We start from the raw sequence: 13,208 nt of genomic DNA, 5'->3' as shown, positions 1-13,208 counted from the left end.
GCAACGGATGCGGGAAGAAGGGGAATTGGGAGTGACTGTTAACAGGCACAGGGTTTCTTTCTAAGGTAATGGAAATGTTCTAGAATTAGATAATAGTGATGATTGCATGACATTGTGAATATACTGAAAACCACTGAATTATACACCTTAAAATGGTGAATTTTATGTTATTTGAATTTTATCTCAATAAAAAATTGCAAATTAAAAAAGTGAAAATAAGCACATACACGTGCATGTGCATGCACACAGACACACACACAGCATGTCCCCCCTTCTGACTTTCCTTTTACCTTGCAAAATAATAAACTCCCCATAAGTGGAATTATTCAAGCAGAAGCTAAATGATCATCTGTCAGCAATATGCTATTGAAGGGCTAACTGAAGTGAGTAGGAAATTACACTAGATTACCTTTAAGTATTTTTCATCTTTAAGTTTCTATGTCACAAACCAAAATGAAGAGATTAGAACCAGGGGAAAATTTTTAAAGTGACGAGGAAGAAAAAATATGAAGCATTACTTGAAAAGTTTTCTTTCGATTCAAAATGAGAACTGTAGAATACAATAAAGCAAAAGAACAAAAATGAAATAGATCCAAAAAGGAAGGGCACAGAAAATTATGAAAAAACATTAAGTTAGATAACAGCACAAAAACCAAGAAATGATATTCGGAGTTTAATATAGTAATATTTGTTTTGTTTATACAGAATTTACTCTACATCTAATTGTATTTTCCTACAGAAATTCTGAAACCTTTTTTCTTTTTGAGTCGTGAAGAAGTAAGATGTTAGGAAAAAATCTAATGCAGATGAGATTTAAATCAAATTACTGCTGATGGGCATATAACTGAGTTAATAAGGTAAACAATGTACGGATAACGTTAACAGGAAGTTATTTTCCCCCAAATTCAGTCTCTTATCTTTAAAGTCCGTTAACCCAACAACTAGTGTCCTTTGTAAGAAAGTTTAGAAGGGAAGACAAAATATTATTGATAATGCGAAAAGCAAGAAATTTTAAATCTTTCTACTAAAATAAATGCCAGCAAACGTCTATAATAGTTTCCTGTAGAAAAGAATCCCTTTTTAAATACCAAATGACCAGTGTGCAGTGAAAAAATAAAAAGAGGTATTAGTATATACACTTGATACTAGGGAAGGGGTTCATTCAATAAATATTCATTATTTGATTTTACACAGTACATTAAAATATTTGACATATTTACCTGGTTATGAACCATAGGTTACAAAACATCAAAATTTAAAAGGAACCAACTTAAATGGTTTGATATCAAAGTCATCCAAATAAAAGCAAGCTAAATAAGATGACAATTCTTATACGCTCTCTAGAATTGTATTAATTTAGGCTTCCAAAAGAAGGAGAGGAATGGAATTTCTGAATCTATCAAGAACTTTCTCCTACTATACCCTTTTATAAGTAAAAACTTAGACCACACAAAGAGTCTAGGACGTGACTTTTTAATGACCCAAACTCCTTATGAATTTAGGGATCATAACCCACTTTGGTATCCAGAAACAGGGTTCCTTATGTACTTTACAAGTTTACACCTGTTTTCAAAGAATATTATTCCACACAACTAGCTATAGCAGACCTGTCTGGAAGGTAGATTTGTTAAATGAGCTTCCCCAACATTTTGTGACCTGCCTGTTTCAAAAGCTAGAAGATTGTTCTTCAAAATCATACTCCAAAGAGTGGTCTGTTGACTAGCAGCAACACCACCAACTTGAGAGTATGTTAGAAATGCAAAATCTCACCCCAGACCTACTGTTTTGTGAGTTTTCTGTATTGTTCAAGAATATTAAATTCTGTTTAAAGGTCAAGAAAACAAATGGAATGGATGAAACTCATAAGAAGTGATAATCATTGGGTAAGTAAGCTAATAGATTATGAGATAGAGGCAACACTCAGAGGCTCAATTAAATACAGACAATGAGAGCTTTGAAGCTTGTAAGACGAAGGCAAAATTCACAAATGTGTTAAAAATAGGTAAGTTAGTAAACCTGAAAGATATTCCAAAATAGAAAATACGATTTAAGAAACAAGAGGTTTACTTGTAGATAGAAAGGGATGGAAAGACCAACTCATCACCATGCCATCTCTGGACTGAGAGCTACATCATCTCTGGATCAGCCACCCACTGAGGACACTCAGTATGGTCCTATCCTGGACCCAAAGATGCTCTACCCAAGAAACGCAAATAAAACCCATGGCTCATCAGCAGGCAAACAGCAAAGCTACAGGGGTATCTAAGTGTACTTGTCCCCACTCTCTTCGATAGAGCAAGTATGTATCATTAGCTCAGGGCATCACTAGTCTGTGGACTCCCTGTGCAAATGTCAACTCAAGTCGTCATAATCACACCATCAAAGGGGAAGGCTGATGTGAAAGAGAGAGGGACACGACATATGAATATTGTGTACCCAGGTCTTAAGAAGTGTGGTCCTTTCAACCTTGTTTGCACCATGTGTTAACTTACCCCATAGCTCTCCTCTCGCTTCTGGCTGTGTGTTTTAAGCTGATTTGATAAATTGTGTGATTCAAGCATTTTAATTTGGTTGCTAAGCCTGTCTATTCCATAACTTCTGGGACAGCTGCTACTATAACTAGAGGCTAACCACTGCATCAAGGTAATTTCCCACGAACACCTACTGAATCAGAAATCTGCATTTTAAAAGATCCCCAGGTGATTCACAGGCATATTAAAATTTAAGAAGCACTGATCACGACTGTTAGCAAGAAAAAGCTCCACAAAGACAGACATTTGGATCTCCGAACTATACTCTGCATACCATCTTGAATAAAAGGCCTCATGGACCCCCTGACAACAACTCAGAGCCCCAAAAAAGGGAAAGAATGCTAAGGGATCCATTGTTAACAACTCTCATGTAAGGTTTAGAGAAGCATTGCTGCCCTTGGTGATTTTCCATTGAACTCCAGTTCTGTAAAGCTCCGTACAGTCTGAGAAAACACTCTGAAAAGTGTAGCACAATGCACCTCAACGTTAACCCTGCAATCTCTTTCTTGCTGGGAATTATGAAAATACCCTTTCTCAGATATGTCATGCTTTAAGAACACCAATCCAAAGGACATAAGGCTACCAGAAACAGAGGAAGGGTTAGATTTCCTTAATAAAGTTGCAGTGACCTTAGAAAGATCATCCAAGAACACAGTTGAGCAGAATAGTCTAGGAAGCGTCCTTAACAGCTGTCCACTTCCCACCTACCAGCAGTGGCTGACTTTATCAGCTCCAGCCATTTTATGTATTTATTACACTGACGTTGTTCCTGTCATATAGTAAGGGCTCAGTAAATGTTCCAAATTAATAGAAAAAATAATGAAAAACGTCACCCTTTCTATCCTTGATTTATCTAAGACAAATTTAATTAATTAAATCCCTTGGTTTTGAAAAATTCCTGAGAAAGAAGGCATAATTCCACATCTCAAATTAGCATGGTTCATAACACTCCCTCATTCCATATCTCAAAGTTGGATTTTATATTTTCTATTATTAATCCTATTCTAATTTTCCACAATACTATGAAACACATCAATCTATCCATTAAGAAACAATCCGACCATTTCTAAAAGTCACCAACAATTATGTATAAGGAATGCACTACACAGGAAAGATCAGCTATTATTTTGATGATTTTCTAGGTCTAGATTTAAGACATCTTAGGGCAATATCCATTTAAAATAACAATAGAAGAACTGCAATGCAAACTGAGGACATCATCACATACACAAACATCATAAACAAAGATCCAAAACAAAAGACTAGCAGTGTTGAGAATATTCACCCTAGTGAAGAATAAGATGCGAATATCAGGAAAAGAATGTAAAAGTTCTAAAGATCATTTCTGTAAGGAATATGCTCCCTATTGCTTCTAAAAGAGGGAGTGTATTTAAATTTCAAAGGAAAAGATTTAGGTTGGATCACAACTTCCCATTCCATAAATAAAGCTTTATAAAAAGAATAAGGAAACACACATATGGAATAGCTAAGTACATTCCCTTTCAAATGATCTATCAAATCCTGTTCACTCCATGCATTTAGTACAGCCAAGGACAGTTAAAGTGCTCATAGGACATTAGACATTTCAGCACAGGTTTTTACACTGTCTTACACGGATTTTAAACACCATGTGTTTAAGAATTGATTCTACAAGCTCACAGAGGAAAGAGATAACCTTACAAATTTTTGTGTCTTCTGCAGCTAACAGCATGAAAACAGACACACGATAAGCCTTCAATAAATACTTACTGAATTTAATTAATAAATACTTATCGAGAAACTTATTGAATTACCACCCTCTAAGGCAAAAATCCTAATTGGAGAATAATCTCAACACTACCATCTACACCACTACCAGCCGAAAAGTAGCTCTCACAATTTCCAAGTGAATCCACTTACATGCTAAACAATGGGAACAACAAGAGAGAGTAATTGTATTATTCATTCCAAAGGGCTAAGAATGAATCTTCTGTTTGCAAACTTAATCCACTCCAACCAGTATTGCTAACTGTCCACTAAAACTCAATGCATTATCTTTCTGTTTCACAAATCTTATGCTTGATCTATGTTCTTGATGAAATGTGTGAAACTTAATGTATGCAATCTATTTCATTTCTTGTTATATGAAATACACAGTCTCTTTATTACATGAAAATTACGAGGCAAGATGCTTATTTTTATAAGCAATAGTACGAAAAAAACACGAATTTCAAAACATCATCCCCAAAAACCTGGTTTGTTTACATATGAACAACCATATTTCAATGATAAATCCTTCAAAAGTCATTAAACCTATTACTGCGCAGTTATGTTTGGTGCAGCACAGGACCCAGATACAAGGCTGGTGCTCCATTTGGTTGAGTGGGTACTATTCTACTTGATAAATTTTCAGAAGCTGCTATCTGCCTTTAGGGAGTCAGTCACTGGTTTTAACAAACTCTTTGAAGAGTTCATTTCACTTATTCCTACCTTGCTCAGCGTGAAACAATTTAATCTTATTGCTTTCTTCTTAAGGGGTAGAAAGATAATGTTCAAAGGGTAGCACTTGCAAAAGAAACACTAATGGTGAAATTTAGGAGCTCACTGGATAGGCATGAGAGAAAGGCACCTCTAAAGAGTACCTAGAATTGACGGGGTAGTGGAGAGAAGGGCAAAGGAAGGTGGCAAAGTACAGCAAAGAAACTTAGCTTACTTAGAAACTAAATTCACATCTCTAGTTATTCTAAACAGTTTAACTTGACATGGCCCATTCTGATGCAGAACTTTTGCCTTACACTAATGAAATGAAAGTTTCCCTCTTAATACCTGTAAATAATTCCACAGATTATTAACTTTATTTCAAAATAGTATTTCATAATTAAAGCAAGGTCAGATTTCTCTTTGCTACGTAAATTATACATATTCCAGCCATATATGGAAGTTTCATAAGATGGAAATAACAATAGACAATGATTTTAGATTTTGAGGAGAAAATTTTAAAAGATACCATATCAAATTCCAAATCTATCATATATATATAAATTTGGCTATATATACTGTGTAAGCTAGAAGCCCCTAGAAAGTGGTTTCAAACTACACATTCTGCCACCACAGCCCTCCAGATTCCCCGAGGAGGGCACGCCAGAATCTTTGGACAGAGCTGGTGGGCAAGTACACTTTGAAAAAGCACTCCAGGAGATTCTGATACTCAACCAACCACCTCCTGCCCCTATTGCCATTATCAGCTAATAATGTTTCACCACCCGCTGCTGATGTACTTTGTGCCATTCTTCTGTACCAAATGTTAACTAAGTGAAGTCATTAGAATAGAGCATCTGAATTCCACTGGCATTTACCCAGTTTTTAAGAGGTAAAAATAAATTCGTGAAGTGGCAAATCAATTTAACTTCCTTGCACAAAATTTTACTTTACAGCTGCATAACAAATTCTGAACTCTGAGCTATTTACAGTCACAGCTTTCCAATCAAAGTACTTAAGTCCGCTAACATATTTCCATGAATCAAACTTTCACCACCACGTAGCAGTACAAAAAGAACTTCCAACATTCCTCACAATCCACTTACACCTAAGTAAAGGACAACTCAGATTTTTTAAGCAAGTAAACAAAGAATATTATTTCAGGGTTACCTTAACTCTCCTATTGTACATTATACCTCATATCCTACAGTGCTTAGATGCAGAAAATTTTATTATTTATGGGTAATTTTAGGTAAAACTAGTTAAAGAAGTAATTCTATTTTGAATTAACACTCCTGGTTTTCAGTGTTCATATTATTCATACTCTAGTCCACTGGAATGTATCTCACAACCCCCCAAACTTCTTCACCTTGAATATTACTCAATACCGGTTTATACAACTAGAAAGCACATTAGGAAATATTGATGGATATCTCTCAAACTCCAAACTTTAAAATCACCTGACAACATGTGTATATCAACCACCTTGAATTCCTTATAGTTGTCAACTCTATTCTACATACAGTTAGGCCCAAATACTAAGAAGAAAAAACTTAGAAAAAACTTCAAAAACAAACTGAGAAAATATACTTACCTTAATTGGAGCACTACTAAACTTAATTTTCCTATTTGCTGGGATGTCTTCTTCTTCTGGCAATCCAGTGATTTCTGAGTATTCCATATCAGGTTGATAGTAGCTGTGTTCATCACTATCTTCCTGCTCATCCTGCTCAGTGCCCGTCTCTCCCCAGTCTGAATGATACCTGGATCTGACCCTATACACACTATAGTCACTGTGCATGTAAACGTGGGAACTCTCAAAATTATTGGAATCTTCGGGTCCTTCTTTTCCACAACTGGATCCAGAAGCATCAGGAGAGGTAAAATCACCACCTGCTAGTTGTTTCTTCTGTTGCCTTGCTGCCTCACTCCCACTCAAATTAGCTTCAGCGTCTACTAAAGGTTCATTTTGTGGTGAAGGGATTTTAGACTCTGGCATTGCCTTATCCTCAGCACAAGGCTCTTCGGGAATGTCTCTGTCAATTCTGTCAGTAGTCTCTTGGTTAGAGGTGGAGTGCTCAGCTTCCTTGCTCTGCTGTGTCTCTTCACTAGGCATCGAAGCTAGAGAGGTACTTTTTGAAACCACTTCCGGTACTGGAGTTATATTACTCTTCTGAGCATCCTCTGCATCATCACCGTGTTTGCTTGGAGGAGACCAAGAATTAGAATCCTTAAGGTGACCAAAGGTGTCAAGATTTGTAACAGTAACAGATGGTAAATTCAGGGGATAATGCCCAGTCACCGAGTACTCATTGTTTTCAGCCTTCTCGGAAGTGATGGCACTGGAGGAATCGGTGTCCTCAAATACTGCACTCAGTTGACTCACGGTTGGGGAGACAGCCTCTGTCCGGGAGCTAAGGCTGTCCAAGGAATCAGTACTGCCTCTGTTGGACTTCAAACCACCCCATTCATCCTGAGGTTCACTCCCCCCAGCTTTCTCTTTCTTTGGGGAATATCGGTTGTTTTGTCCTGAGTCATGAACACTTCTCTCAAACAACTTCCGAGTTTCTGTGAACTTAGAATATGAAGGGCCATCACACATTGTGTCAAATCTACTAATTCGTTCTGAAACAGAGGACTCCAACTTAACAACCGAGCCATCTGTTTTCTCCAGAAATTCTTTGGGCTTCATTCTTCTCTGAGGAGATGAAGGTCCACCTTTCCCCCTTGTTTTGGCAATGACTGCAGCATTCTCATTGGGTTCCATACCCATCTGCATAAATAGGTTTTTAATTCTGTTGACATTGGAGCCATATTTCCTCCCCCTGCTCTGCTGGGAGCCCTCACCTTCTTTTGTTTTTTGTTCTCCATCTGACTTGGGTTTGTCAAAGGTACTTTTCAGTGCCTGGAACTCAGTTCTATACGCATTCCTGTGAGGAGAGGCACTTCTGAGAGTGGTTCGTTCACCTGAAGACTCAGCTTTCAACATTTTTACTTCAGGAGTAAAAAGCCAATGTTCATAATGATCAGGGGGGAAAAAAAAAAAAAACACCTCTCTTCTCTAATCACCAGTATCTGGTCAAGAAAAAGTACCTCTCAAATGTCATACTGTGTCAGTGATCCTCCCAACAGGTGTATTAGGAAATTATTCAGTCAAGAGTTACACAAAATGGCTTTTCAAAGCAAGACTAGAGGTTCATCTGTAATAGAAAAGAATGAATTTCTGAATTCATTTACTTATTTGAATTTATGTTTAGTCAACTAATATACACTTTTCAAAGTGGCTCAGCCACACCTCAAACAGAAGACTTACTTATTGAAATGGGAATTTAAAAGCCAAGAATTGAAAAGTTATAACTCTGATTGGTCTTTGGTAACAAAAACGTTTCAAACAATTTGGAGATCCCTACCAAAATCAAAAACATACACACACACACACACACATAAGTACACTTGAAAGCAACACTTTAGCCAAGTTTTGGTTGCTTTTGTGAACGACCTTAAAAGAAACCAGCAGTTCACAGATCTTTAAGAAATCATCAAACTATCCAGAAAAGTGAACTTCACTTGGGATTCTCCACATCAGGTAGAACTTAGATTCATTCTAAGTACAATTAAAAGTTTGGAATCTATGTTTACAAACTCCAAAACATGCCTATAGAGGCTTATTTCACTCTTTCTGGTCCAATATTCTCATTTACAGCAAACCCAAAGCAACACTAGTGCAACTTCAGATCAAAACACGCAGAAGAAAGTTCTTAAATGGCAATAAGTTTCACTCTAACTTCAGTTATACCAAATATTTGGAAGTTTCCTAAGAGTGGATACTATTAATTATAGAGTAGGATGTAGACTATGATGGGAATAAATGCATGAGAATGTGATGATCAGAAAAAAAATGTACCATGAAACCTCTTTTCACAGTCCTGATTTGTTTATTCCTACTTGCCTCTAACTTACTACAAGCTCAAAATGCAACGCCAATGCATGCCTGCTGGTTTCCTCTAGCCCACAGCTGGATTTTACATCACTATGCCAGTAATCAAATACTCCAAGATCTGCTGAGGAGCAAATAAGGTAGTTCTAAAGATTTTTCGTTTTGTTTTTGTTTTGTTTTGTTTTGTTTTTTAATATTAGGCCGAGCCATTATCGCCCTCACGCACAATCAGCTGAGGAAGCACACACTTTCACTTAAACCGTCTCCAAACTCGGCTCCTGGCCCAGCACGCATGCATGGCCCATGCAGACAAACAAGAAAGGCTTCAGAGTGTGGTGCCTGTTTTTTTTGTCAAGCATCGACAATCTCCTACCCTGACATTTGTTTAAGCCTCACACACCCTCCCCTCCCCCCTGCGCACACACCCCACTCCCTCCCCCGCCACTTCCAACCCGAGGGGGCGGGGGCGGGGGAGACGGGGCCGCCGGGGGATTCAAAACCTGCCCTCACAAAAGACAAACATAAATAACACCAACTTGAGAGGCAGCCGATTCCCAAGCCTGGTTCGGGACGCAATCCCTCGGCCCCGGGGCAGGGCCGGGAGAGCAGGTGACGCCAAGCGCTACGGTAGGAGGTCGCAGTCTAGCTTTGTGCCAAGAAGCACCTGAAGTCCTAACACATTGGCTGCGGCTCCCGGCGGCTGCCAGGCGGATCCCAGTGTGGCACGGGGAGAGCCGAGCTCCCTGGCCACATTAAAAAAAGAAAAAGAAAAAAAATTACAGGGTAATGATAATAAATCCCTTTGTTTTTCCTCCCAATGTGCCAGGAAACAATAGATCCCACTGATAATGCCTCCGATCCTCAACCTATCGCTCCCCAACCACAACCCACCCCCACCCCCAGCCTGCAACTCAGCCTTTGTACATGCCGGTTTTTTTCCTCTTCATCTCCACCCTCCCCGACTCCTCGCCCCGCGCACAGCCTCCCCCTTACCCGAGCGGGAGCCGCCGCCGGCGGGGAGGGTCGGGCGGCCGCGGCTCCCACCCCCTCCTCGGAGGCGCCCCCCGCCCCACGGTGGCCGCGCTCGGCTCCGCGCCGGCCCGCTCGGCGCCCCTCCACCCGCTCCTCACGGCGCAGCGCGGAGGGCGGCTGCGGCGGCCGCTTCCACTCGCGCCGCGGCCCCCACGCGCGCCCTGCCCGCGGCGGGCGGCCCCGGGAGGCGCGCTGCGCTCCCCAACGCCATTGCGGGCGGGCGGCGGCCCGGGCCCCGACGCGCTCGCACACTCGGGCCGGCCTGGGGTGGGGGGGCCGGCCCGGGCAGGGGCTTCGCCCACGTGCGGCCACCCGCGCCGGGCCGTTTGGCTGGCCCGGGCGCCGGGGTGTAATGGGGGAGAGGCCGCGGCGGTGAGGAAGGCCCGGGGTAACAGGTGCCTCACCTCGGCTGATGGGATTAACTCTAGGGCCGCAGAGAGAGGGAGCCCGGCAGCAAAATCCCAGGAGAGGGAGAGAGAGGGAGCCTCTGGCGGCCAACGCAGGGCGAAAAGCACCGGCCCGAGGCGAGGCCGCCCCACCCCCTCGGCCGTGGGCGAGGGGCCTCTCAGGCCTGGGGCAAGGCCTGTCCTTCTAGGCCCCGTCCGCCTCTCTGCTCCGGGAACTGGTGGTTCGGCGGGAACTGGGTTCTTGGGCTGCCCGCTGCTACAGTTAACTCCATGACCCCAGGGCATCTAAAACCCCAGGCCTTTCTCCTGGCCTGGAAGGCCAACACTTAGGCCCAGCTCCCGTGTGGCCTCCACCTAGGCCACTGCGCGCGCCGCCTAACACCCACCTTGACCTTAAGGCTCCGCTGCTAAAAGGAAAGGGATGAGGAAGTCTTCTGACTTTCTTGTCAGGAGAGAGTTTTTCAGACCCCCACCCCCAGACCCACCCTTTTATAAATGCTCAGTACCCTCTCCTCCCCCTTCCAAACAACACCGGAAGTGTTACAGCCTTACTGCAAAATATAAAACTGACCATGACCTTCAATATAGACCTTTAAACCAATCCTCCCAAAACTCTGGAATAGAAGCTCTTAAAGGATAATTTTTCAAGAAGGTAAAAATATGGCTCTCATAGAAATATGAAATGAAGATGTGTCAAAAATATTATTTGACCCATTAGGGAGAGAACCAGCAAGATAAAGAAACCCATTCAAATGAGAATGTGAAGAACAGACCTTTATGGTCAATCAGGAAAGACGCAAAACTGGTTAATGTTCTACAAGGCACTAAAATGTGGTGTTTTGAATTATCTGTTCTACAGGGCAGAAATCAACTATCTCTAAGGAACAAAATAATTTCGCATTTCTATAGATAAGAACCATTTATGTTACCAAAGTTTCTACAGCCTATAGAGTAGTAAAATAGCTCAAAGGCAGTCAAAGGTGCAGACTACTGTAGAACCACAAACTCCCCCTGTATAACATCCAGCATTCCATCAAAAGGACACCCAGTAATCTTTTGCCCATTTCAAAGCCTTACACGAGTTTTCCCAACAGAACTATTATTATCTGAGTTTTACAGATGGGAAAACTGAAATTTAAGTTTTGTAACTTACCCACAGCTTTATCAGCTAGTAAATAATTATGGCTGGATGTGAACTTCTGCAAGTCTATACACAGAATCTGTATTCTGGGAGCAAAATCTTTTCTTGCTTGATTTCAAAAGGTCTTTGTAGCTACACAATTCTATGTGTCTTTTATTCTGAACAGTGATTTTTCTTTTCTTTTTCTTCAAGCCTCACCAAATTCTGGGTGCTTTCACAAGAAATTGGCATTCTCTGTCTACAAAGTGGATGTCACTTCTATAAGCATAAACAGATGTAACAGGCAATGTGAGGGGGCTGTGGTTCCAGTCTCCACTTTTGGAAAGAACATTTGTGCTGTCTGGGATAATTTAGTGGAAAAGTTCCTGTCATTTATTTGCAGTATGGAAACCATATTTTTTAGGAGAATAACCTAAATAAATGCAGGAACCTAATCACTGAGTTCTGTCTGTAGAAGAGGGGGCAGAGTTGGCAATAAAATCAGTCTTACACTTCTTTGCAAAAAGATGATTCATACAGAAAAGCAGCCTAAAGAATTTGGTTGGTTTGGGTTTCACTTTTTTAAAATGTGAAGCTTCGGGAAAAATTCATACTGAAGGAATGAATGACAGAGTTTTTAAAACATGATGCTGTTAATTTAAGATTCCTGGATTGCCCATAATCTACGTTCCACTTCTAACACTTACCTGAATGTTTGAAGGGTCTGCTAGACCACTGCGAAACCAATACATGTGGCTATTTAACTTTAACTTAATTAAAGTTAAATACAATTAAAATTTCAGCTCCTTAGTCCCATTAGCCACATTTGAAGGACTCAATAGCTACATGTGGCTAGTGGCTACCCTACTGGACAGTATAGATACGGAACATTTCCTTCACAGAGATTTCCATGGACTGTGCTGTCCTAGACAACACTTGTACTTCTATTAGGAAAGGTTTGTTGACTATAAGGGTTAAAACTTAGTTCAAAAGATCATTAATGTATTGGGAATTAGAGGTCATAAGTTTTGCGTATTCCAGTTGGAAAGGGGTGGGGGCTATGTTAAGGCGTGAAGGGTGAAGTTCAGTACTGACATGCAAGGCATCCAAAATGCAATGTATTCCAGGCTGGAGGAGTTAGATTTTCATATTTGATTTCTTTCATAAATCATGTAAAATATTGGGGGCTGTTATTCTTATTTCTTTTGTAAGCAATAATATCATAATTAGTAAGAATGGACCATAAGATTAGTTGATCAACAAAAAGTACAGAATGTATTCTACATTGTTTTAGGGGTTTTTCTCAATATATTTCTAAAGTTTTCATAATGGATATTCTGAATAACTATTCAAATAATAAATTATTCATGTGTGTAAGTGAAATATTGGGTGCAGTTGTGAAATTAAGCCTAAATCAAGCCTGAATCAAATTTTAAGACTAGGGAAAATTGCCTAAACTGAGCCTGAAGACTGCCTATCAGTCCTTAATTTATAGCAGGAAGGAACCTAGCTGATTGTGTGTTAACGGAAGTTCATAAAAGGAGAGAAGAGAATAGAACAAACTTGTAGGTCTCTAGAATAATTTCTTTAAGAAGTAGGCAAAGTAATAGAAAAGCAATTCCTATAGGTAATTTTACCCATAACTTTAGCAAAAAAAGGTATTTTACTTAAATTACTATTTCTTTACCAATACTAATAAGAAAAATGTGTTGATAGTAATGAGG

General features: G+C 40.2%; 1 protein-coding gene across 11 annotated transcripts in view; it reads right to left on the bottom strand.

The window, feature by feature from the left end:
* PPP1R9A (protein phosphatase 1 regulatory subunit 9A) overlaps positions 1 to 10,774 on the bottom strand; it is a 321,025-nt gene extending 310,251 nt beyond the window's left edge. For 4 of the 11 annotated variants that reach the window (XM_058525771.1, XM_058525815.1, XM_058525797.1 and 1 more), the window contains exons 1-2: positions 10,362 to 10,716; positions 6,583 to 8,188 (exon numbers count right to left, since the gene is read on the bottom strand). In XM_058525771.1, coding sequence (XP_058381754.1) covers positions 6,583 to 7,977 — 1,395 coding nt within the window. In that variant the 5' untranslated portion in view covers positions 7,978 to 8,188; positions 10,362 to 10,716. Of the gene's footprint in view, positions 1 to 6,582; positions 8,189 to 9,461; positions 9,723 to 9,918; positions 9,942 to 10,361; positions 10,717 to 10,750 lie in introns of those variants that run through there. The other 7 variants (XM_058525793.1, XM_058525822.1, XM_058525837.1 and 4 more) reach the window with 4 other exon arrangements.
* Between the last annotated feature and the right edge of the window lie 2,434 nt (positions 10,775 to 13,208).

This window comes from Diceros bicornis, chromosome 3, assembly GCF_020826845.1.
Source record: "Diceros bicornis minor isolate mBicDic1 chromosome 3, mDicBic1.mat.cur, whole genome shotgun sequence".
NCBI classification, from domain to species: domain Eukaryota; kingdom Metazoa; phylum Chordata; class Mammalia; order Perissodactyla; family Rhinocerotidae; genus Diceros; species Diceros bicornis.
This window is presented reverse-complemented; position numbering and strand designations above follow the sequence as displayed.